This window comes from Lonchura striata, chromosome 3, assembly GCF_046129695.1.
Source record: "Lonchura striata isolate bLonStr1 chromosome 3, bLonStr1.mat, whole genome shotgun sequence".
In the NCBI taxonomy this organism is placed as follows: Eukaryota; Metazoa; Chordata; class Aves; order Passeriformes; family Estrildidae; genus Lonchura; species Lonchura striata.
In genome coordinates, this window is record NC_134605.1 from 107,987,139 (window position 1) to 108,013,745 (window position 26,607).

At 42.9% G+C, this 26,607-nt stretch overlaps 1 protein-coding gene across 2 annotated transcripts in view; it reads left to right on the plus strand.

The window, feature by feature from the left end:
* The first annotated feature begins 270 nt into the window (after positions 1–270).
* Positions 271–26,607, plus strand: part of ADGRF5 (adhesion G protein-coupled receptor F5) — a 47,069-nt gene continuing 20,732 nt past the window's right edge. Inside the window, exons 1-4 of one of the 2 annotated variants that reach the window (XM_021529759.2) lie at positions 271–840; positions 22,979–23,130; positions 24,226–24,369; positions 26,313–26,373. In XM_021529759.2, coding sequence (XP_021385434.2) covers positions 24,268–24,369; positions 26,313–26,373 — 163 coding nt within the window. In that variant the 5' untranslated portion in view covers positions 271–840; positions 22,979–23,130; positions 24,226–24,267. Of the gene's footprint in view, positions 841–6,191; positions 6,627–22,978; positions 23,131–24,225; positions 24,370–26,312; positions 26,374–26,607 lie in introns of those variants that run through there. The other variant, XM_021529758.2, reaches the window with a different exon arrangement.

The following is a 26,607-nucleotide window of genomic DNA, read 5'->3' on the forward strand; positions in this document are numbered from 1 at the left end:
TTCATTTCTCTACTTTCTATTCCTCCTAACACCATCACCCAACTCCCATGACTCCTGACTGGCTCTGCTTGGCTGCTGGCCTGACAGTTGTCTTCACCATGTAGTTGGCAACCACTTCACTGTGTTTGACTATCTGGACAGCTTTTCCAGCTGCTAAGCAGCCAAATAAAACATATCTGTCCTTTAGATGTTCGTTCTTTAGCCTGGCCCTGAGAAGAAACCTGTAGCTATTTATTAACTTTGAGAATACAAGAAATGGCAAAATGTCTGTGGTGGTGTGTGGTGTGCATCCCCCACTCCCTCTTGGGGTTCACCATGGTCTCAGAAATGCTCCTTGAAACTCAGCCTTGACTAACAGCCCCTGGGCTGAGCTCCTCTGAACTTATCTGAAACACTGTCTGCTCCCAGGAACTTGTGCTGGCTAAGGAGCCCCCTGGGTTTTAACAGCCTTGGGAACTTCTTTTTCTTACCTGAATAACCACCCAGGTGGAACATTTTTGGTTTTGAACTTTCAAAGAAAGGTACCGACCTGAACCGTGGCCAAGATGGAAAACTACTGTGGCCAAAACCAGCTCTGTTGTGACTCTCTGAACAGTGGTCCCAGGTGAGACTCTCTGGGCTCTCCAGACTGCAGCAGGCTGAGACCAGCACCTCCCTCTGAGTGTGGCTTTCTCTGAGCCACACAGCTCCAGGCTGGAGATGCCTGGAGGGCCACAGCTGAGGGACAGTGACAGATCCTGAGCCGAGATCCCCACTCCTTGAGACTCAACCCTTCACCTGTTGAGAAGGTGCAAAGGTATCTGGCATCAGTACTTCCCTGAGTACAGGAATTTTTTGCAGGTATGTACCTTATACACCTTCTTTCAGGTGTGTCTCTTTGTGAGTGTGAATATGCAAACACACTTTGAATGTTGCTCTTAGATGTTCAAGGACTTCAGATTTGTAAATAGATTAGGCATATAAGTGAGTTACTGTTGTGTCTGTTGGAAATTCTATATGAATGTTCTGTTAAATTGTTAAAATTAAGCTATAGACTAGGTTCTGTTAAATTTCAATGCTCTTAAACCTTTTAGGCCTAAACTGTTGGGGCTTAGTTTAGAAAGGGGAACCAAGTCTGGGGCTTAGTTTAGGAAGGGGATCTACTCTGAACCTTGTGACCCAGCGGGAAGGTCTTCCTTAGTCCTTTCTATCTTTACTCTTTTTCCCCACACAGACTCGCCATCAGCCTCCATGTAGATAATTTTTGGATGGATTTCAGGTTTAGATTGATTGATTTTTCAGTTCTAGTTTGCTTTTTCTCTGTGTGCTTTAACCATCCAGTTAAGTAGGACAGTGAACCTTGCCAACAAACTTTGTTGCACTTTCACTTTTCTATTAAATCTGCTTTTGCCAATACCTTTGGTGGTGATTTTTTAAGAGACCTTAAAACACTCACTCACCACACTCTGTCCTTCAGAGAAACTTCAGAGATTAGCCTAAAAATTGTTGTAGAAGAAATTAAGGAATGTCACAATACACAAAGCTAAAAATTAGTTTTCTTCTCTCAATACAAATGGGGTGTCTCTTATGAGTGCCAAGGATGTGTGGCCAAGGAATATTTTTGTCATTGTTGTCTTCTTTTTGACAACAGAAAGAGTGTTCCTTGTCCCAGAGCAAGGAAAGACAGCAAAGAATAATTTGATTTAATTAAAAAGATGGGTCTGGGTGCTGGACCTATGTGTCAGAAGGAGAATGTGATGGTCTCGTTCATGTCTGCAAAGGAGAAAAAATATGAGATTCATACAAAAAAAGTGCTTTTCATATAGAATTGTATCAAATACAAGGCTTCTGTATAGCCAGAAGTTTGTGCTTTGCCTGGACATTTTCTCTGCAAGAGTAATTGCCTTGATGAATCAATGGAATATATATTTATATTTATATTTATATTTATATTTATATTTATATTTATATTTATATTTATATTTATATTTATGGTTTTATTTATGGGTTTATATATATGCATTTATTCATTTATATATACCGACTCTGCAAGCTGCAATCAATAAATCCTTTCTGAATTTGACTCCAAACTCCCATGGAGAGATCTCACCTCCATGGACATTTGGTGGACATTTGGGGCAGAGGGGTGACTGGAAAGAAACTGTATGACCAGAATGCTCTTTACCAGAATTATCCACAAAGATGTTCTGACTGGGTCAAAAGGTCTCTTTTCCCTGGAAAGGATATGCAAATCTAAATATATACACAATGCCCTGACACGTACTTCAGTCAGTGTAATGGGAATCAGTCACTTCTGCATAGCCCATGTTCTTTCACCTTGGAGTCTCCCACAGATAGCCAATCCCTTATTTTTCACCTTCTAAGCTTGGAAAATGTTTTGGGCACCTGCACAAGGTATTGTACCTTAATCTCACAGATGACATTTGCTGTCAGAGCAAGGATTTTAAAGGCACATCTTCCTAGGCAAGTTTATTTTCCCAACACTTATCTATGCAAGGCTTCCTCTCTCCTGGAAATAAATCAGTACTGGGTAAATTGAGTGCTGAGTGCTGAGTGCTGAGTGAAAGGACATGAGAGCATAAGGAAAGGCAGTATACACATAATCTATCTCCCCACTTTTGTGCCTGTCATGGGGACAAGAGAAAAAGAGTTCCTGGAACTGTCTCCCTACACCCTCCCACTCCTTGCCCCAGGAGAGGAACACCATTTTTTTGAATTACAGTCAAACACATGAACTTCCCCACCATATTGGACTATGTGCCACATCGATCAGACTTCAAAAGAAAGGACTTGGCCCCAAAAACAATTCCTGCTGAGTTCTTCATGTGTGTGATGTGCTCCCATGCCAAAGTCTGTGCACTACTGGAGCTTAACACTTCAAGAAATTCCCTGCTTGCTCTGCCTAAGTCCTGCAGGTGCTGCTTGACTCCAGCACTAGGAGATATCCTCTTCCCTTCCACCTCCATGGGTTGTGTCCATCTCACTGGTGGCACCTCCTGGTAATGACAACATTCTTCCATCTCCTTCTGCTGGTGTCTGCTCTTGCACATGTCTAGCCTGAGCATTGTCCCTTTGACATGTCAGGAGCAGGAGCATTCCTTGTGAACACATCCTGTCCCATCTATGTATCTTCAGCTACTACTTGTCCCATTCTCCTGGAGCTCTGGGTCTGTACACCTTCAACACAAAGGTGCTGGATTTCTTACAGCTGGATTTCTCTGTGCTGTTATTATTAATTCAATTAATTATTTTTATGAACAAATAATTACAAAAATAAGTAGGAATTCCAGAGCACACTGCATTGTATGGAGTCTTGAAGCCCCACGTTACATAGGATACAGCTTTGCAGAGCTCTCCACACCCAAACCTCTAGGGTGATTATCATTTCTGCTTGGTAGTGCACCATAAAAAAGCACTTTCTTCATTGTCCATTGTCAGATGAAACGATGGGAAAATAGGCCATTGCCTGCACCCATCCATTTTAAACAGGGCCCAGCTAACCCAGAGGAAGCTGCTTGAAGTTTCAGAAAGGGATGGGTGGGTTGTGCTTTGTGGGAAGGGACTCAGAAATCCCTGGAGGAATTACAGCATGTATTCTGCTAGGGAAATCCAACAATCACACGAGCACAAAGGCTACCAGTAACAGGCGTTTTCCACTTCCTTGACTGGCTTTCACAGAAGCTCAATGAGTTCTCCATCATTCTCCATAAGTCCCTGCTTTGGCCTGGGTCTCTGCACTGGGATTTCCTATCAGCTATGAAGGCCCTTGGCTGCTTATTGTCAATAACTGCTTTTAGCAGATGAAGCTTTACATAACCTCAGACAAAACATGTTGTTAAAACCACAGTCCACTGAGGAAGAGCCCTAATTTAATAACAAAAGAGCTCAGAAAGTCTAAAGGTTGAAAGAGTAGGTCCTTTATTAAGGATGTCAGGTAGCTCTATCTCTATCTAAGCCAAATAATGAAGAAAAATGAAGGGAAGCAGCCAGCTATTACACAAATATGTCAAATATTATTGAATCACACTGAGGTTTACATGTAAGATTGATTGCTTGTATTATGAAAAATATGGAAGTTTGCTTTTCAATTAAGTTTCTTAGCTTCAGTTTCCCACATTTTCTTTGTGCTTTTCCCCCCTCCCTTAAAAGATTAAATATCCATTTATCTTTTTGGCCATTCACAACTAGATGCTTACATTGCACATTATTGTAGTGATCATCCTGCTATCATGAAATTCATACAAGTGTGGTAACTAGCCTAAAAAAATCCTCATTATAAACCCAAATCACTTCAACCTAAAAGAAACCCATAAAGCTGAATGATGGTAGTGTATAACTGAAATACTCTGAATAGCAAAATTGGTTGTTCTGTCACTGCAATTAATTCCTGGTGCTTCAGGAAAAAAAGTCATCTTCAGAGACCTTGTTCATGAACATAAATAGTTTCAGCTGACCACTGGCTGCAGGGAGACAGTGTAGGGCATGTTTCTCCTTTTGGAGACCGTGCAGCCTTCAGCACTAGAGTGAGTTCTAAATTTATTCCTCAAGCCAGATGTATAATGAGACGTTTCATTACTTCCTTCCTTCTCAGAACATTACAGCAAAATGAGTCAGGATTTTCTCTCCCCAGTATGAGCAAATTTTAATTATTTGTCATCTGCCAGGATCACAAGGACAATTGAAATATCCCTTTATTGCCCACGTGCACATTAGAGCGTTGCTAGCCATGATATTCCTTGATGACAGCACAAGCTTGTGATAAAGCAAAATACCAGCTATATCTTCTTTCTAGTGACACATGGCATTAATGATTTCTATTGGATATAGATAGAACAATGCCCCAGATAGAGAGGTTGATGTTTAATAGAAGGAAATACGGATCACACCATTAATCAAAAGCACATAAAGATGGGGTGTGTTGCCCAGCCCCTCCCCATCTCTTTTTCTCCTTCTGTCTTGCTAGAAAAAGTATATGTCAGTAAGCATATGGATGAGGTGCATTCAGCAGTGCAATGTCCAAATGTCTATTTTTGTTTTTGCAGTATGACCTGGATCAGGTAGAGTAACTTAAAAGTGATCCTGAGTGGAGATACCAGGTTGCTAAAATAAATTCTTGCTGTGTGTAGAAAGCAAGGTGCTATCATATGCAGAATCTGGAGTCCCGGATGCAATTTTCCATCTTAAGACATGCTCAGAAATATGGTCCATACACACCCCTGTCAGACCCTGAAACACAGAAGGACAAGCTGTTCTCAGCTACTTGTACAGTCAAGATACCTCTGATACATCTTATCAGACATGAGAGATGCTGTGGGCCTCTGATGGATTGATGATGGGCCGTGGGACTGCAGCTTACAAGAACATCAGAGATGGTGCAAAGCCAGGAGAGACAGCAGCAAGGAACACAGTGTCCAGGGAATTGGTGGAGGGACTTAAAAGACCTGGATGTGGTGCTTAGGGACATGATTTAGCACTGGGCTTGGCAATGCACCATTAATGGTTGGGCTCCATGATCTTAGAGGTCTTGCCCAACCAAAACCCTTTTATGATTCTGTGATTCTAAGGAAGCCATTACAGTATCCTTCATTTATCAGCATAACCAGGACTGAGCTGTGGGGCACCTTCCCCACCTTCCAGGGGTGCAGTCATTTGGCTAATGCTCGAAAAACCCACTCTAAGAGCCAGAGCTGGAGGTAAAAGGAACTGCACAGCACAGTTTATGGGCTATTCCAGAAAAAAATTTGTTCTTCTTGATTTATGAGCCTTCCCAGATTCCTTCTGCACCTTGACAAGGAGCCCTTGTGGCACAGCTGCCTTGCTGAGGTGTTGCTGAGCACAAGCTCCATGTGGAATGGCTCTCCTTTATTACTTTGCAGAGTATCTCAGCACCTCATGGAATGAAAGGCTTCCTAGCTGAAAGTCTGAGCAGCACCTGTAGGCTCCAGATTATTCAGTATAGTGAAAACTGAGAATCTCAGAACAGCTAACCCTGGGTTAAAAAAAAAAATATTTTACTTTCACACCCCTGATGATCAAAAAAGTGTTCTGCTCACCTTGAAATCACACTCCCCAGAAGCTCTATTAGCACCCCCACTCAAGTGTACTTACATCCACCTTCCCCCCAGCAGCACAAAATCGCTTAGAAAATATTTCCAGGTTCCTTCCCGGCCAGAGGTCACTTCCATGTTTCTAAGCAGCAGGAATCACCATGTTCTCTGACACAACAAACGAGGAGGAAGACCTGTCCTGCCCTTCCAGCTTGTGCTTTTTAGCTGCACTCCACCCTGCACTGGTGAAGGGATCAGTTCCCACTGATGGCAGGAAAGGGAGGTCACGGGGTTTGCTTGATTAAATCACCACGAGCCAAAAGGTTCTTTCTCTCACTCACTGAGAATTGCTCACGGGCTGTTTAATTTGTTCCGAAAAGAAAAGCAAGACAAAACAACAAACCCCAAGCCCAAGAAGCAACAGGACACGGGGGAAAAGCAGGTGTGTCTCCAGATCCTAGGAAAACAAAGGGCAAAGGCTGAGGCAGGAGGTGACACTTGGGTGGAAAGTTTCCATCCCAGCACAAGAGGACAAGTTTGGAAAATACTCGGACAGGACCAGCACTTGTTGCCCTACAGGTATGGATGCTGTGTGTGAAATGTGGCATTGCTTTAACACTTTGGGGAGGGCAAGGGTGGCTTGAAGGAATTTTAGAGTCCGGATTCTGACAGTGCAGTGCAAGCTTTGCATCACTAGCAAACCTGCTGCAGGTTTCTGCCAGGGGAACTGCAATCGTCACAGGTTTCATTTTGTCGTGATTACTTGGCAGTTTTCTGTAGGATGGTTTTGGCTGTTCAGGGTATTAATTAAGCCATTCAAGCTCCTGACAAAGTGCTACTGCCTGTTCACTTGGCTAGTGAATGCTATTAGAGGTTATGATTGCTTTAGTTTAAGCCTGGGGCTACAGAGGTAAAGAGGGACGTGCACGGAAGTGCTGTGCTAATCCTCATTGCATTTATTACCTCCTAAGTTGTGCTATAGAGTTTCAGAGAAAAAGTCAACTGCAATAGCATTTAAAAGTTTTTTTCACGTTGTTTTGTACTTAGAGTGGTTGGAATTTGCAGTGCAGGTGCAAGCACTGTATTTTGTTAGCTGTAGAGAACGGTGGGTTTGTTGCTTTGAAGAGCAATCTCCCTTCAGTTTCATATTAGGTGAACTTGCTAACAGGGGAGAGGGACTTGGGGCACCTGTGGCCACAGGCTGAGAAACTGCTGTATATTGGCTTTGATCATCACATTTATCTTGCTTCCATTCTTTTCTATCTGTGTTTTCAGCTGCTTAAATGAAAGCAAATTTTATGGTGTTGTGCTGGAGTGCTGGAGTGCTGCTGCCAGTGTTCAGTGCCAGGGGGGATACAAGGAGGCTTTCTGACGCTTTCACCTCCATTGATGTCTATATCCCCAAAAGTTCTGCTACATTTCCAAACATCTCTGGTGCAGAAGTATCCACTTGGCTTAAATGGTCATGATTCAGAAAAAAAGCAGCGCTGTGATGTGACCTTGTACAACCTTGTTTCTCTCTCCCCAGCATGGGAAAGCGATGCTCACCTACGTGCTTGAGGAGCTTTTGGATTTGGGGGAGAAAGGTGTTTTTGTTTGAATGATGTTTTGTTTGAATTGCACTTTCAGTGGCAGTTTTATGAGGCAATGGGCTTGTGACAAGGCAAAGGATGTGAATTTGAAAGCATGAGCCTCCATTTCTTCTGCTTCCATCACTTGCTGTTGTAGGATGAAAATGGTATTTTGCAACCCATAGATTTTCCTCTCACCCAGAAAATTCCTCATCTATTTCTGTCACTTAGTCTGCCCAGTCATGTCTGGCAACACTGCAGAATGAAGTGATATTTAAAGAAATTTAGAGGCAAATCTTTAACACCTAGGTAGCAGTGACACTTAACTCAGTGATGGGTCAGCCAGCTCAGCAGGAACCTGCTGTGACTCTTTGGCATCTGTCACTATTTCACTTCCCTAAATTCATGTGTGTTTGCCTCTGGTGATCCAGGTTTAAAAAACAAACATAGAGAACATACGTAGGCACTGGGAAGATATCTTTGTCCTGATCTTCTTGGTTATTTTTATTTTTTTAACACCTCTTAGGCAGGCTTAATAAAGAAGTTCTCCAACATCTGAATTGGAGACGTGGGAAATTCCTCAAACTAGGCAGAGCTTCCTCTCATTGTTATAACACAAAAGACCAGTGCAGCCTTTACTAGAGTTCCTTTTTTTAACCCATTCATCTTGACCAAGAAACCTACCCGCTGCTGGTACCGCTCAGGGCTGTGATTTACAGTTCCCCAGAAGACAGCAGACAAGCAGGGAAGTGAATTTCATCACCCATAAGGACCTCATTATTTTGGGGTTGCATTGCACTTGAAACTGAAATGGTTTGCTGCTGGAATTAATCAGCCTTGTGCAAGAATCATGGCTTTTCAAGATCAAATAGGATGAATCTACAATAAAACCAAAGTCCTTGCAGAAAACTATTTCCAGTTTTCCGTGAAAGAGTTTCTTAGGACCATGATCTTCAAAAGGTGTTCAATTGACATTCCTGAGCAGATCCACCCCAACTGCATGTTTATATAGAGTTTATTTCTCAAATTATCCTACATATGGCTCAGCCTGCCTGGGAGCAGATACCGCCCATGGGTTAATCTGATCCTGCACCTGCCCTGCTGGTAAGGAGCAGCAGCTCTACCCCTTATCTGTGCTGGGCAGCATCCTGAGAGGACTGAGCCAGCATTGGGTGAGGGCAGGAACTGTGGGGCTGTGATAGTGGCCCTGAACTGGTTGTATTAAGAATGTGGATGAGATGGAATGCACAAGGTGGGTGTGAAGGAACAGGTAAAATGGGAAAGAGATAGCAAAATATTTGCAATGGCTTGCTTCTCTCTGATGAATGAATGATTGATTCCTTGTTTGTTCAGTTGTTTTTTTTTTTAGAAACTATTAGCTCCTGCAGAGCAGATAATTCAGTGCAGCAGGTTGTCTACTAATTACACTGCTATATTTGTATGTTATAATGCGGCACCAGTGGACTTTGCTAAGGAGTTTTTGACTACTTTTGCAGCCTATTCCAAGGTTTTATCTGCTGTTGATGGTGGCCTGGAAGAAGTTTCCCTCTCACAGCCATCCCATGACATGACATGGGTGTTGTAGCCTTAATCCACCATGTCTACACACAGTTTATATCTTTTCTACAAACTTTATTTTATTCCCATGGAAGCCTGCAATGAATTCTGCCCCAAAACCCTCCCCACTCCATCATAATTCCCATCTGAGCAATCCAAACAATATGGGTGTGCTGGGATTGAATTAACTTTCCTCATAAAATGCTTTTTTTGGATTTGTGGCTGAAACAGTGTTGACACCAATGTTTTGGCTATTGCTGAGCAGTGCTTGCCGCACATCAAGGCTTTTCCTTTCTTCCCACTGACTCTGTAGTAAGTGGGATGAGGGTTGGGAGGGATTACAACCGGGAAAGCAGACTTGAATTCACAGAAAGGATGTTTCAAATCACAAAGCATCATGTTCAGCAAGAAAAAAAGTAGTGGTGAAAGTCAGAGCTGTCTTCCATACCTGCCATTGCTTGGACATTTTCTGGATACACATCTATCTGCTTGTGGGAGGAACTGAAGGATTGCCTTCACATCACTTTTTTTTTTTTTTTTTCTTTCCTCTTTCTTTCCCTATTAACCTTTATTTATCTCAATCCACTAGTTTTCATATTTTTTCTCATCCTATTCTCTCCTCCACCCCTCTGACAGATGGGCAGTAAAAGAGTGCCTGTGTGGGTGTTTAGCTTCAGACCAGGGTTAGCCTGCAACAACAGGATATGTAGCCCATCCTTTAGACACCTTCCAATGGACCACTTTTGAATAAATAGAAGCTTTTTTCCCAGGTCAGGAAAAGAACCTTTAAAGTCCCTTGTGTCATCTCCATTGGCTGATTTACACAAAGTAATACTTGTTTCAGGAAGACCTCAAAGGTCATCTAATATCCTTCTCCTGGCATTGAATTCCTTCTTTCTGGATGAAAAGGGAGCCACATGTCATTTGCCATCTAGGTACTTCCACAAAGTTTACTTTATCAGATCATTAGTGCAGTCACTGATGGGTTTTTCCTGTCCCAGGGTCTCTATAGCAGACAGCAAATGCCATCCTTGCTTGGCAGCAGAGAGCTGAGGCACACAGACAGCCAGAGTCTGCTTACAAGGTTGGCTGCTGCCAACCCAGGGTCTGCTTAAACTCACCTCAATAGCATGGAGAATGCTGTGGTAGCCAGGTTTGAGGGTGCTTGTGAGCATCAGAGCTGTATGCATGCCCTATTTAAATCTTAATATGAAATATTAATTTCCAAATGCCTTCCCTCAAAACATAATAGAGCTGTGATCAAGTATGTAATTTACTGTCTTCGGAAATTCCTCAAAACGACAGAGCTTCCCCCAATTGTTCATGCACAGAGGAAAAGCTCTACTAGAGTTCCTGCTTTGGCTCAATCCTGTGAGCACAGGCTTGGCCTTCCATGGCCATTAAATGGAGTGTGTGAAACCCATCTTCATTCCACAGATGTCCCTACGTGCCTTATGACAGGCTATTCACAGAATGCCCCTTGCTCCTGAAATTGTTTGACTGTGCCTCCTTGAGAGAGAAATTCTTTAAGTTCCTGCACATTGTCCCTAAAATTTGTGTTGGCTGATCTTAGGCCTGAGATCCCGGATGAGCCTGTGCATGCCTCAAGTGTCTCTGGCAATTTAACAGGACTGATGGCACTTCCTTCCTTCCTCTGGTTATCCATCCTGCTTCAAGTCTTTGGCTTAAAAGGTTCAACTGTTGTTCATAAACACTGTCCCTTATTGCACTTAGGACACACTGCACATAAAATCATAGAATCACAGACTGCTTTGGGTTGGAAAGGATGTTAAAGCTCATCTCATTCCAGCCCTTTCCATGGGCAGAGACACCTTCCACTAAACCAGGTTGTTCCAAGCCCCATCCAGCCTGGTCTTGGACATTTCCAGGGACTGGGCAGCCACAGTTTCTCCAGTCAGCCTGTGCCAGGGCATTACCCTCACAGGGAAGAATTTCTTCTTAATAATTAATCTAAACATGTCCTCTGATAGTTTAAAGCCATCCCCCCCTTGTCCTGTCACTCCAGCCCTTTTGTAGGCCCTTTAGGTACTGGAAGGAGCTCAAAAGCCTCCCTGGAGTCTTCTCTTCTCATGGCTAAACAGCATCAGATCTCTCAGCCTGTACTTTTAGGGGAGATGTTCTCTGTTACTATTGAGAATCTGCTCTAAAAGCTGCCTGCTCTTTTCCTGAGCACCTTGTTTCTGGACAGCCTTGCAATGGTTCTTCCAGCACTTCCAGCATCATACTTTGCAAATGCTTAATCTATCTGACAGCAGCTAATGGAAGCTTCCCTTGTCCCTAATGTAAGTGCAGGTGCTTTTGAGGGTGCTGAAGCAGAGGAAGTTCCTACTGAAGTAAAGCCTAGATTGCCTGCAGAGTCAGCAGAGAGAAACACAAACCTCCGAAAACTTCTTGTGGGAGAGGCAACCGAAGATCAGCACCAACTTCATCCCATTGAGCTGGGGGATGGGGGAGCTGGAAGGGAGCAGGAGAACCTTCCTGTTCTTGAAATGTGCATTTTTATTTTAGGCTGTGCTAGAATTGGGAGAAGCAGTGTCACAGCAGCAGGGCAGGGTGTGCCAACCCTGAGGCCATCAGTCAGGGCATGGCTCACCTCCATGGGCCTGAACTCTCTTTTTCTCCCTAAACAAGGAGCTCAGGCTGTGCTGCTGACTGGGAACAGCCCCTGACAAATGCTGTTCTTTGAAGTATTCCTGTGAGTCTTGGCATTAGCACTGGCTGAGACAGGGAACGTGGTAACCATGGACTAAGCCTCCTACAACTAGGCAGAAAGAGACCTCAGCAGTTCATCTACTCAGGCTCTACATCTCATGGCAGGTGCTTGTTTAAGCTCTCCAAAGGCACCCTGTGGCTGGAGAAATGCCATTTCTTGGTGCTGTATCTCATGGGCAAACCTGCCTTCAGGTTTAATTTGTCTTTGCATTGTTTTATTTTCATGCCATGTGAGCCCCACAAGCACCACAGGGGTTCACAAGTCTGGATCATCCCTGATCTCAGTCTGAAGATATGCATGTCTAAAGTCCACTGTTCATTAAAGTCTTCTGAACACTAATAAAACAAACTAGTCCCACCTGTGTTGATGATACTGTGGCTTAATCTCACACCTGGTGCCAATGATGAAAGTATGAGTTCTGATAACTTTGAAAATATTATAGACAGGTGCAGCCTTCTAAGAAGTTAAATGGTAGCACTATTTAGCCTTTCTGAGTTCTCCTATCTGGAAGACAGATCAGTACAAAAACTAGTAAGGCTGGAAGTAAAATCAGTGAAACAAAATAGAAACTTTTTTTTCTCTCAGGCTTTATCATAAGAGAAAGGCAATTAAGAGATATGGACAACAGAGACCTACCTTTACTGGTTTGAGGGATTTCCCTCCATTTATATGATTCTATGTGCAAAAGGTGGGTGCTATTTTGTACTTCCATCTTTTTGTTGCTAGGTGTGACAAGTCAGGCCCTCAGACAGAAAACACCTTTGTCCAGAGCACAATTGTACAAATTCCAAAAGGCTGATACCTACACAGCTTACAGGAGTTTCCTACACAGCCAGCTGCAGTAATAACAGGAAAGAAATCAAGAGGTTAATAAAATGAAATGAGCAGGAAGCATGCAGTCATCAGACTTTCTAGTACTTTAGTCTATAGAAGTAACCCATGTCTGGCCTGACTCAGGGACCCAATCCAAAACTCACTGCAGCCCATGGAAATTCCACTGCAACGGATATTGTTAGACCTCACTCTTCACTACATTGACATGGGAGTACCTGACAAGTTCCTTCTTCTCCAGTACTCCCACAGTGCTGAGCTTCAAATATCGTGTTGTCTTGTGCTACTTCTCACTGTGAATTAGGCCTGCAGTGCACTGCAGATGCTCCAAAAAGCACAAGGAGAAGAGAAGGTTCATGGGTGCATTCCCTCTTCCATCCCAGTCATCAGAGGTGAGCTGGTGTGTGCTTTTCCACAGTCCTTCCAAACACATGGTACCCAGTTGCATACAAAGGGCTGAAATAGGAGGGTGGAATTAATTGACTAGCACTTTTTTTTCTTTTTGCTCTATTTCTTCTCTACAAATCTAACATGAAGGTCAAGGAGGAGGCCTTAGCTGGACTAGAGAAAAACCTGAGTGGAAGTGAGAAAAAACTGCCAGGAAGAAGACAAGAATTGGGCAGGGATTTCTTTCTCCAGTCAAGTGCTGACTTAAATGCCATTTCATTTTGCTTGCAGCTATCACTGTTTTCAGTCTGGGATATTAATGTGCCATGTAGCATGGGGAAATTAATTCCTTTACTTATTAGTGCCATGACATCTGTTTGCGCAAAACCAACAAAAATAAGAATTATCTCTCTATTCCTGTAGAAAACAAAACCTCTGCTCATGTCTGAGAGATCCTTGAGCATCCCATCAAACTCATCCCCCTCCACCATACTAGGCACAGAGCTGGAATAACACAGTTCCACAAACATCACAAAAAAAGCATGCAACAGCTTGTTTATTGCCTGTTTGAATCCTTATCACGAAGCAGTTCAGTTTTGTGTCCTTGATTAATTTCTGTTTATTTTATTTTTGTTCTCATTCAGATGTGTTATCTAAGGTCAGTGCAACTTCCCTTGTCCCCCCTTTCCCTTTCAGCCAACTCTCCCATGAAATATTGTTGTGCCTGGGTGTGTGTTTCTTAAAGTCATTGTGTGTTTTCTGTCTGAAACAAACATTGTCTGATCATCCAACTTATTACGCACTACCCAAAGGTCATGCTTTATGCAGAGAAAGGAAAGCTCTTCTGTTGTGGCTGAGGAATAACAAACTGGACAGGCACTGAAAACAAGGCTTTAGCCCCAGAGTTCAAGACTCTGGGAAAATATTCCATAGTTGTTTGCAAATGGTAACTCAGGTTTAGCTGCTACAGACTACTGGGCAGCCATGGAGCCAAACTGTGCCAAACTGTCCTGTGCCAGCTGCAGATCTCTCCCTTTGCACCTTCTAACCTGTAGCAGCTCCTGCTTCCTCTCTCCAGGCATCCCTCACCTCCACAGATCTCACAGCACCATAGGCCTCATCCAAAATACCTAGAGGGAGGCAGAGTTGTTTAAGCCACAGGGAAATGCTGGCATGGGGGTAACTGAGCTTAACTATGTTACAAAAAAAAAAAAAAAAAAAAAAAAAAAATACAGCCAAAGTGGAAACATGTAGAACAAGTACCAAAGAGGCAGGAGGACTGCTGTGCTAAAATGGCATAGGACTCTTCATCCTCAACAGCTGATGCAGAATGTAAAAGTGATGTACAGGATATGAGGCCATGGAAATTTTGCACTATCTAGTTTGACAATTAAGGATCAAACTTGACCCTAATGAGTGGTAGATTCAAAGCAAGCAAAGGAATTCAGACCTCCTTGCTCCTGTAAATTACATATTCTGCACACTCTCCTAGGTTTTCCTGTCATTTACTTTGAGTCAGATTAATAGACCATTAGGGCTGTTAAACACCAACAACCTGCCTTTGCCTCCAGAAATCCATGTGGCTCTGATAGCCAGAAGTGGAAAGAGTTTTCTGAAGATGAGCTGCTGAAAATTTACGTCATTTTGTAAAACTCTTCCCAAGGGCCCATGCTATAGCCCTTGTTGGAAAAGAACCAACTGGGCTAGAGAATCCTTGGATCCAACCAGAGGCAAATCTGTTTATGACATTAAGCTACCAGAGCCCATTAGAAAGGATGGAGAATGGTCTCCTAGTGTGGAAAAAAAGGAGTAAAAAGCACAGAGTTGAGGGCTTTTACAATGAGGCTTTAAAGCAGAATGTGCCTGCCCGACTACACAAGGAGCTCTTGGCCTCAGTGACCCAGGACATGTCTCACAGCCAGAGCAGAGGGCCAAGATCTGAGGCTGTGGACCAATATCCACCTCACAAAGAACTGCTGGTTGAAGATGTGTTGTACCTGCAAGGTTGTTTGTTTTCTTCTTCCTGATGATGCCAAAGGTGTATTCATCTCCATTTTGGTGCAAGAGGGGCAGCTTTCCCAGACACAGCATGTAGAAAGGTTACAGCCAACAGGAATGAAATACTTGTATGTGGGATGGCTGCACAGGGAAGGATAACTCTGTGTCTTCTAAACAGAACTGCTTGTTTCCACTTCTGCGTTTATAACCCCTAACCAAAGAAGCCACTCCAGGGTGGATGTATCTTTAGGTCCCCTCATTGGTTATTTTTAGACATTGACATGATCCCCCTGTGCCTTTCCTTTTCCAGGCTAAGCAGTTCTCTCAGCCTCTCCAGGTATGACAGATGCTCCAACTTCTTAATCATCCCCATGGCCCTTTGCTAGGCTTGCTTCAATGTGTCTCTCTTGTACTGGGGAGCTTAGGAGCTGGACAATGTGCTTAAGATGCATCCAGAATCAGGAAATCTTCTTTTCATTAAGTTTTAACATCAAATGAGAAATGTTGTCAGAAAGATTCTAGAAAAAAGACATGACTGGCAGGATAAGAAAGGCTTACAAATGTGTCTGACTGTAAGAGACATAGTTGGTGAGTCAGACAGAAGGATAAGGTGGAATAGGCCAGGTCCCTCTGAGTGAACAGAGGTTACCTGAGCTAAGGAACCCAAGTAAGGAACCACAGGTCTGAGAGAATGTAGAAGCAGCCCTGCTGCAAGGGATTATACAGAATCCTAACAGCATCTTATTTCTGGCTGTGGTAGAACCCAGTGTCTGTATCATGCTACACTGCCAAGGCCACAGAAGCCATGAGCTAGAATCACAGTATAGGCTGAGTTGTGAGGGACTCACAAGGATCTTTGAGTCCAGCTCCTGGCTGTGCACAGGACCATCCCCAAGAATCCTGTGGACATCACCTCCCTGCCAAAGATGCCCTTTCTGTCCTGACACAGTGATGTGGCTGTAAGTTCAGGTGTATTGTCACCCAGCCCCATGGGACAGGCTGGCCAGAGGTCCAGCCTTGGTGTGGTACCTGCCTAGAGGGGTCAGCTGTACAGCTGGTCAGCAACCAGGACAGTGTTCATACCTCTGCAAATGTGCCAGGCTGTTTCTCACCTTTTCCCTTTCCTGAGATAATGCTTAGCCAGTAACTGTGGCCGTTGATGCTTATTCATGCAAGAATGCCCTCACTAATCTGGCAGATTGTTGTTCTCCAGTGACAAGCAGTAAGTCCAACTGTGAACTGTGCCAGAAGGGCTAGGAAAACATTACAGGGCTGGTTGGCACCATCCAGAATGTGTTAAAAATGCTCACAGAAACTTCTTTTGGCTGTTCTCATAGTATTAGGAATGCCTGGAGAATGTGATCATTTGGACATTCAGCTGGGCAGTGTTCACTGCTCTCAGTCATACAGCTAAATGGTTGCTATTTCAGCTACTGTGCCCTGCAAATATGAGTCCTAGAGAGTTGTTCTCTCCTTGCAGGAAGTCCTGCATGGTCGTGGTATGATTTGAGCCTGATCTGCTGGATCGAAATTATTTTCATTTTCCATGTAGATTATTTGGCTATGTAAAAAGGTCATCAACAAATCATGGGAAGGCTGACAGAGGACTAGAGGAATCTAAAGTCATAATCATAGGTCAAAAGGAAAGATAAATACTGCACAAACAAGGATGGAAAACATGAGCTGATGTAGAAAAAGGTGTGAACCATAGCCCTCCTCAGGAAATATTGTTTTGGTGAAACCCTTGATAAGGCTGTAGGTACAGTTTACCTCCTCTGTTCTTCTGTGAGAATATTGTGCTCAAAGGTCAATAAACCTGTCTAAGGTAGAATCACAGATTGGAAAAGAACTCTAAGGTCATAAGTCTAACCATTAAGCCAACACTGCTAATCTACCACTAAAACACGTCCCTCAAGTCCACATGTACGCATCTTTTAAATACCTCCAGGGATGCTGACTCCAAGACTGCCCTGGGCAGCCTTCTCCACTGTTTGACCACCCTTTCCTTGAATAATTTTTTTTAATGTCTGATCTAAACCTCCCCTGGAGCAATTTGAGGCCATTTCCTCTTGTTCTGTTGTTTGTTACTTGGGAGCAGAGCCCGACCTCCACCAGGCTTCACCTTCCTGTCAGGGAGTTGTAGAGGGTGAGAAGGTCCTCCCTGAGCCTCCTTTTCTCCAGGCTGAGCCCACCCAGCTCCCTCAGCTGCTTCTCACCAGACTTGTGGTCCAGACCCTTCCCCAGCTCTGTGGTCCTTCTCCGGACATGCTCCAGCACCTCAGTGGCCTTCCTGTCATGAGAGGCCCCAAACAGAACACAAGATTTTTGATATCTCACCAGTGCCATGCACAGGGGAACAATCATTGCCCTGGTCAGTCCAAACACAGCTCTGAGAACACAGATCTGTGCTCTTGCACATCTCCTCTGAATCTCTTTGAGTTCATTCATTGCAGAAGTTAAAGAAGTGTAGAGATACACAGGTTATTGGAAGAGATCAGCAAACAATCTACCCATCACCCCACTGCCACAAGCTCATATGGAAGCAGAATCAAAGCCTCTCCTCCATGTCAGCAATTGCATAACCTGTTCTTAAAAACCTCTACTGAAGGAAACTTTGCAGCCACCCTGGGTAGCCTAATTTTGTGCTTCTAAATGTTACAATGATGTATTTTTCATAATCGCCAGCATATTTACTTTTGCTTCAGATTGTGTGACTTTAGCCAGCCATCACTGTGAACATCCATGTCAGTCCTTTTTCAAGGGACAAACTGTTATTGTGTGCATACCTGAGCCTTGTCCTATCTAATCTGAACAACCTTCAGCCTGTTCACGAGATTATGGCTCTTGTCATTGAGGTTATACAATGCTCTTGTCTTAGCATTCCCATGGTTCTCCTTTGGATGCTCTCCAATACAGCAATATCCGGACACAGGGCTCCAGCCAAAACATCAACAGATCACACAGTGCACTTCTGTTACCTCCCATGTCTCCAATTAAAAATATTTGCTAAAAAATTAATAATATTTCAACATCATTTCAGTGAGTGAATTTAGGTTGCAATTTCTTAGGACTCCCTCCAGAATAATTTCTGCAAGACTGAGGTAGGCAAAACTATCTAAAATAATGTGATAGAGATAATAAATGAAGCCCCAGGCATTGGCAGATTCACCCCGAAAACTGTTATCTCAAAGTAAATGAGCTATTATCTCCAATATGCTTGGGATTCACTCTGTCCTGACGTTAAGAACGCATCTTTGGGTGTCTGAACACACAAAATTCAGACTCAAGAATATCAGATGGTGTAAGAATTCTGCATCCAGATTCTAAGAGGTTCTGGAATCTTTTTTCTGCATTTGGATACAATTGACAGTGGAGTTTGATTACAGAAATTGCTGAGATTAATGTCTAGAGATGAGACTGAAGTGTGAATGACCAGGATTAGAATGAGGATGGGTTAGTCAAGTGAGCTGCAAAAGCTTCATTTCTAAGTTGTTTCCACATTTGCTTTCTTTTTGAACAACATTTCTCAGGGTGCAGCTGTGTGGGAACCTTACCCTGGTCCATCTTTCATGACAGATGAAATGTGTTCACATGCTTTTGCAACAGCATATTTCTACTGAATTACAGAATACCTGTAGGTCTGCCTTGGTTTGGATGAGCACTTCTAGCTCAGAGCAAGTGTCCTCTAGCACACCTCTTGCTTTCTTGAGCCTGGGAAGGCTAATTGCAGACTCAAATGTTTAAATAAAAATGTTGTGGCATTAAGACTTTAGAATCCAGGAAGTTCACAGTTTCTGGTGACATGAGACTACATGATGAATGAGTACAGGAAAAAACATCAGGACAATCAGGACATCCCCTGTGCTCACATACCAAGTAGATTACATACTTAATGCTCTGACATTGTATAATTTTCACATTCTCCTGCAAAGTAAACCAAGATTTCTCATACCTTTAGGCTGCAGTTTGATGATAAGCCTTGATCAGAAACCCTGTTTTAAGACAGCCTTGCTGACATTCTTTCCCATTCTCATACCCCAGGATGGTATTTCTTAAAATCTCCAAAAAACGCACACAAAAAATCAACAACAAAAAAACCAAAACAAAACAAAACAAAAAAAAAAAAAACCCACACTAAAAAAAACCACCCAAACCCCATCCCCCTTCTCCTAAACAAACAAACAAAAACCCCAACAAACCACAAACAAACAAAAACCAAAAACAAATACCAAACAAACCCCTCCCCCCAAAAAAAAAAAAAATCCCAGCAAACAAACCTACAAAAGCAAAGAAAAAAAAGGGGTGTTTGGGGTAAGTGGGTTTAACACAGACCAGTTTTCCAGTCAAGGCCTGGCAATGTGGAAAGTGTGACTCCACCACAGGCACAGGTAACTCAGCCTAAACCAATTTTGCCTCCTCTTCATCTCAGCCTCTGCACTGGCACTGCTGCTCATTCAGACCTACAAGCAGTCAGCCAAGGGAGCAACTTCGGGAGAAAATGATCAGTTTTTTCTGTAGAGATAGACCATGAACTCGTGTTGAGCAGCTTGCCAGGGCAGAAAGGAAGAGGTCCTCCTTGCCTCACCCTCCTGCCCTGTCTGCCAGCCCTTGTTCATCTCCCTTCCCTGCTTGGGGCCACTTAGCTGCTCCTCTCCTTGCTCTGGCTCTGGCACTAACCAGGACCTTCTCTAGGATGATCAGACTCAGATGAAAGTGGACACCTTATTGCTGCTTTAGTTTTCTGCAGGGACAGGGAGTTAAACTGAGTAAGACTCTGGAAGGCATCACCACAAGGCCATCAATAAAACCAATCTGCAGAGAGAGAGGTGGTGGATTAAGTGCTGTAGATGTAGCCTTGGTCTTCTTGTTCAGATTCCTGAACCAGCTTGGGTGGGCAAGACCAATGCCAGCACAGCAGTGAAGACAAAGTCATGCTGTAAGGGTAACAAGGGCATCAGACATGCCAATTTAATCACTTTAAAACTGCTGCAAACAGCTGAGGTCTGACTCACCACATTGCAGGGAGCAGCAGGTGAGCAGGTTTGCAGAAAAGGAAACAAACTTGTCTCCTGAATTAATCAGTGTTTAAAATAATTCCCCCACAACATGAGCTTAGTCCCAGGGGTTTCCACAGAGGTCAGTCAGTCACTGCCTCATACACTGCTGTGGAAACAAATACCATTGATGAACCAACTGTTATCAAACACTGTAGGGACAAAGGTTCCACTGTTACTTGGACAGATGTTCCCTGTTTGTGTGTTCTTGGCTCCAGATATTTCTCAATGTAGAAACATACATAACACACCAGAATTTCCCCTAATTTCTGGGAATTCCCACAGCCATCAGAGCCACAGGTCTGCATCTCTGTGCAGCTTCTCCAAGGGCATAAATGTGTCCCCACAGAGCCTTCCAGGCCCAGCACATAGTGAGCAGGCTGCCAGCTCAGGTAGGAAAATCTTAGGGGTTTCCTCCCTTATAGTTTAAGTCAAAGCCCACAGACATTTTGCCATAGCTACAAAACATAATTTTGCTGCTTTCAGTTCTCAACACCCTCTTTTGTTAGAACAAAGAAGGTGAGTAACAGCAGCGGAACAAGTTAGTCCAGAAATCAGCAGATAGTGCACTGAGGGACTCAGATCAGTGCAGGGGAAAATAATGAGTACAACCTGATGAATGGTATCAGGAAATATCTCCTCTTAAAATGCCTTGTGGGTTTTCTGCAGTGGCATATCTGCTCAGCCTCACACTTAAAATTTGAGTGCAGGCTCTAGAGGCAACTTCTTTTCTGGGCAGTAATAACTTGTTCAACTAATTATAAAAGTTCCTGTGGTTTAATTTCTCTTTGAGAGAGCTGACTGGGCTATGGTAGAAAGCAGAATCTAATTAGAAGATCTTCTCTTTGAACCACCTGAGAAAGGTAAATCATACTAAATCTCTGGGTGTTGTCTTTATTTTCTAAAACATTTGTGATGGTGACTATTGTGCTGGGTGGATTTGCAAGACAAGGTGTAATTATTTTGCAGTATTCATGAAGAGAAGTTTAGAGAAAAATTAAAAAGAAGGTAGTGTATCTCCGCTGTGTCCTGGGTTAAAATGAGACCTTGTTATTTACCTCTAGGAATCTTCTGCATTTCAGAATTAACTTTAAACAATATTTTCCAGCCTGAGTGCTGTGGAGAATGAGCATTTCGTAGCAAATCTGAACTTCTTTAACTCTCTGGGTTTTATGAGTTGAAGATACTTATTGTTTCCCAGGAGACAGTTTGTATGAGAAATGAGGAATGTGTCTGCACATGTGCCTTGCCCACTGAAGGCAGACAGATACTTGAGAATTTGCTCACTAGAATTTTTACAGCAATGCTTTGTTCATTGAGAAATTCAAGGAACAAGGGGAACAGCCACATTGCTTGAGAAGAACATTTAATATTTTTCCCATTTGCAACTTGTTTGTTGGTTTTCTGACTTACTAGATACTGGCTTGGGATGTTTTGGAGCTTTAAATAGCTACCAAAGCCTGAGTGCAGCCCAGCTCTCATTTACATTAGTTGTCCTCTATATGGTGTCTTACATGCACAGATAACAGAGTGTTTGCTGTCAGCTGCATAAAGTCACACAAAAGATGTGTTTGAAAATAGAGGCTGACCCACAACATTTGAATATGAAGGCAAGCTGGGGAGCCGGGCAAAAGATAAATGCAAAACTGTGCCAGATGTTGTTTACTCTCATCATAAATTTTGTTTAATGACCCTTTTGCCTTTCTATTATCTGTTTCATCAACCTGTTACCTGTGTAACACAAACTCTTTGTGCAGATTAAGTTTTTTTACTATATGTTGTGAGAATATGCTGAATATACAAAGCTACCAGAAACCTTTGTTTAGTTAGTGTTTCAATTATTAAGTCATGTCACTACCTCAGGGACTTGTGTCACAGCTTACAATGCTTCCCTCATGATCCACTTTAATCAATCATGATCTTGAGATAAGCCAGATCCATGGAAGTCTTGAGTTTGTTACAAGTGGATGATGTGTTCAAAATAGGAAAATAGTCTATTTTGTAGAATTCTGGATATAGTGACAGACATGCCCGGGAAGCTGAAAAAATGTCTCCACATTTTCTTCCCCCAATTCTGTTAGCCATTCATTGATTGGATTTTTAAAAGCCTGTAACCTTTTATTTTAATTGATTTTTGGAGTGAGGTGGGAAGATACTCTGAATCACTGTGATGACCTTCTTTCTGGTTATTTCTGTATAGGAGTGTAAGGGTAGTTATACTGTGTTAGCTCAGATGTCTAAATAAAAGAGGGGTTTGGGTTTTTTTTCTTTGTTTGTTTATTTTATTTTTGTTTGATTTACTCCTGGTTTTGGTTTGTTAACATTTGTTTGGAGGGTTTGGGTTTTTTGTTTTAGTTTGGGTTTTTTCCCTCCATTACTATCCTAAAATATCTTAAAATTAATTTTCCTTCTTTAATTGCATCTCAGAATTCAGCTGACATTTTCTTCAGATCCCATTTCTGAGTGGTAATTGTCAGTTCAGAGTCCATCACAGAATACATACTGTCATGATCATTTCTTTCTACCTTACACTTATCAGTTACGAATTTCATGATGAAGTCACTGAGTCTCCTGTGACTCCAATGCAGATCTTCACAGGCAGACTTTGCTTTTGTTAGTCTCAACCAAGTAAAATTTTCCATGGTGTTGCATCACTGATCACTGCCTTTTCAACATCATTTGAGAGCAGAGAGTAAGGTACAGGCTTACACCTCATTCCTGCAGAGCTCTGGTGATGACATCTCTGTATTGGAAAAGAAAATAATTTATTCCTACTTTTGCCTCCTATCTTTTAACCAGGTCAGTATCCAGGTGAAGTCCCTCTCCAAATGAATCTCTCTAAGAAAAGAGAAAAGTGAGAAAAGTCACAAATCCCTGCTGGGCATCCACCTTGGTGATATCAAGTGCATGCTTGGCTATAAACTCCTTGCCATCCTCTTCCAATTCACGAGGTAAGACCACAGATCATGTTCATATTGTTGTTTTCTGTCATGGACTTGTCTGAGCAGGAAAGTGCCAGCAAAGCCCCAGTCTGCCTGGGAGCACCAGCTCTGAGCAGTTGGTTGCAATAAGCAGCCACTGATCTCAGGAGGTGCTGATTTTTCTGTTTTCCCCTAGTGACCCACTGCCTTGCAAAACTTGAGTTTGGATAAGCAGCCTTTTCAATGCAAAAAAATTGTAATTTTACAAAAGCTCATGATTTTAATCAGGCTGATGTTATCCACTCAGGCACTGTTCAGTACTATGCTTAGAGTCTTTCCTCAGCACTTAAAATGATTTTCACATTCCTCTTGGGTTCTGCCTTTTCTATAGCTCTCTGTTAGTTGTTAATTCTGGAGTTAAGAAAGTGCTTTGTTAGAAATAACAAGAAAGGGCATATTCACACCAAAATATATATTTTATGTATTTATGTATTCTTCACCTCCCTCTCTCTATTCCCCTTGGTTGCATAAATGTGTCAGCACTTGTTATAAGGGTCCATGAATGTTTTACCTCTCCCTTTATGTTTCACCATCCAGTCTGCTGTGTGACTAAATTAGCTCAGGTATTAACGAGGTAGAAAATGTTACTGGGGTGCGTGTATTTCAGACACCACATTATATTCTTCTGTGACATGGCCCTTATATTCTAGTTTACTTATTTGTTATCTTCAGTGCAGTTAATGGAGAAGTTTGCTAAAACCTCAAGATAACACAGATTATTTCCAGGAGATGCCACTCTTCATTGTGTCCATTGCTAGCCAAGGGGTAGCAAACACACAGACATCTGTACCTGAGCCCATGGTGATGCTACAACCTTCTCAGAGTGGGATACAGCTGGTAGCAGAGCTCTCCCTGCTGCAACAGGACAGGCCCTCACTTGCAGCAACATTCCTAATTGCTCCCTCATCTCCTGGCTGTGCATTTCCCAATTACCACCAAGAGGGATATTTGAAGTTCCAAGTCAGCTTTTCTCATGGCAGATTTTCAGCACCTCCCTTGTCCCTGATAGGAATCTGCTCAGAACTCTGCTTTCTTCAAACAATTTCTTTCTCCTATTTTGAGTAGGTACAGCTGACTTCAGGCTGCACAGCAAAGTCACCAGGCAAAATGCTGTCCTCAACCACTACAGGTCTCCACTGCCTGTTCCTGCTGGTCTCAGCCTGCTGCCAGATATCACAGAGCTCAAACTTCTATCCATTCTCCTATGTAGTGAGTATCCTTCTTCACCCCCACTGGTTTTCATTGGGTCTCTGCTAGTATCACCCTGATGTTCTTCCTTTACACCCACAAAACTTTGGAAGAAGTTAGAATAAGACTGGGGGGAATCTGAACACAGAGTGCGTAAAAGAGATGGAGAAATCCAAAACTGGGCTCTTCATGTTTCTCAGTTTAAAGTCTCTCCAGAAGGCACTGAACAAAACACATCTTGTTTCTCACTGTGTTGGTCTGCAAGGGATTTCAGTTGCTGTCCCTGGAGCTAAGTCTGCATAACATATACGTGGGCACTGCTCATGGATGGAATTCACCCATCCTAGGAGAGAGGAACCAAATATATCTAGAAGTGACATGTTTGCAGGTATGACAGGACTGTCTCAACAGCAGGACAAGTGCACATGACCAGAACACTGCTCCTGAGTGATTTGTGTTTAGATGTTGCACATTAACTGAGATTTTACTTTAGTTCCCCACTTTTTCAATAATCCTCACACATCCTTTCTGTTTCAGCAACAGTGTGAATTATGGAAAGCCATTTTGTGCTTCATCCTGTACATGTGTTTATTACCAGACAGTTTCTGCACATTTTTCCCTAACAAAAAAGACAAACAAGCAACAGAGAAACCAAGGTTCTAACCAAATGGAAGTAAATATAATCTGGTAAATCTACCAACTCTTGGTCATCCCAGTTAGTATTAGACCAGACAATATTTCTTTTATTTTCTCCATTGTGAGCAAATGGAGAACCTCCTTCTTTGAGAAAGCTGAAAAAAAAAAAGGAAAGGAAATGTGATGAGAAAGGTGTGAACTCCTTAAGCCCTTTCTACAACTACCCCCTGCTTTGGCAAACCAAGATATGTCTGGTTGCAGCAGCCCCATCTGCACTTCAGCCGATGTCTAACACTGGCTAAATATCTAATTTTATCTGTGTTTTCAATTTTATCTGTCTTCATCTCAGCACTTAGGAGTTTTCATGAAAAAAGCAACACCCCTTTTTTTTTTTAAGGACAGCCTGTCATGGGACAACCTGCAGATGACTCATTACTTAATGGTGTGAAATATGTGAAGTATTTAGCAACCTAGCAATACCCTTTGGTTGTCTGGGAGAATAACTGAAAAAGGAAACCACTGAGTCTGAACCTGGAGGTCACAGGCCACTTTCTGTAATTCCTGCAGCCAGCCTCTGACACGAAGGTACCATCCCAGCAGTGCATAAAGTGCCAGCACTCCTTGGGATCCCCACCCCAGCACAGCTGTGATACAAAACCCAGCTCTAATCACACACCAGATGGTTCCTTTATGTAAAGAGACAACTCAAGAGTTGCCAAGCTATTCACCCTTTCTGTAAATAAAGGTTTCAATAGGAACCAAAAAACTGGCAAAGCTGCAAATTTCCTGCCTGCATCCTGGTCTTTCTTGCTAACGGTGGTGCCAATGTATTTTTAGGGCACAATTTAAAAAAAGATAAGATGTTCTGAATCTCAGTTGGCTGCAGCCTGTGTAAACCCAGCCATAGTGAAATGGTGCTACCCCTGCCATGGTCACCTGTGTGTTACTGATGGCCCCAGAATGACCCAGCAAGTGAGCTGGAGCCAAGGCTTTTCAATCCCCTTTCTCTCCTGCTCAGGCTGGCTCTGCTGCTGCAGAGGTGGGAGCTCAGAGCAGAGGAAAGCAAAAGGTGACCAAAGTCCAGTTTCTGGATTCAAAGGCTGAGTGCCAGGTTATCCAAGCAGTCCTGGGCTTCCTCTTGGAAGATAGAAATTTTCTGTTTAAAGTGGAAGATGGGGTGGGAGGTTGGAGAGGTCAGGCCAAGAGTAGTGAGAAAAAAAATATCTATGTCAGTAATTTGTTCACTAATTTCTTTTGCCAACAACAGCAGCTGAAGTTTCACTTTGTTATTGTCTCAGAGCTTCACCTTTTTTTTTTTTTTCCCACAGATTGAAAGCACACTAGGGCAAGAAAGCTTCTACCCAGAGATGCAAAGGCAGAAGCGAAACAGTACGTACACAAATGTATGGGAACAGGTTTCTAGTGGGCCCAGGGTGAAACCACTGTTGGGGACAGCATCTCTTGATGTACTGAACTGGGAACATCAAGGACGAGGTGTGGTTGTGGTTTAACCCCAGCCAAGCACCACAGTGCCACTCGCTCACCCTCCCTCAGTGTGATGGGGAACAAAATCAGGAGGATAAAGTGAGAAAACTCCATGAGATAAGATAAAGACAAGATAAT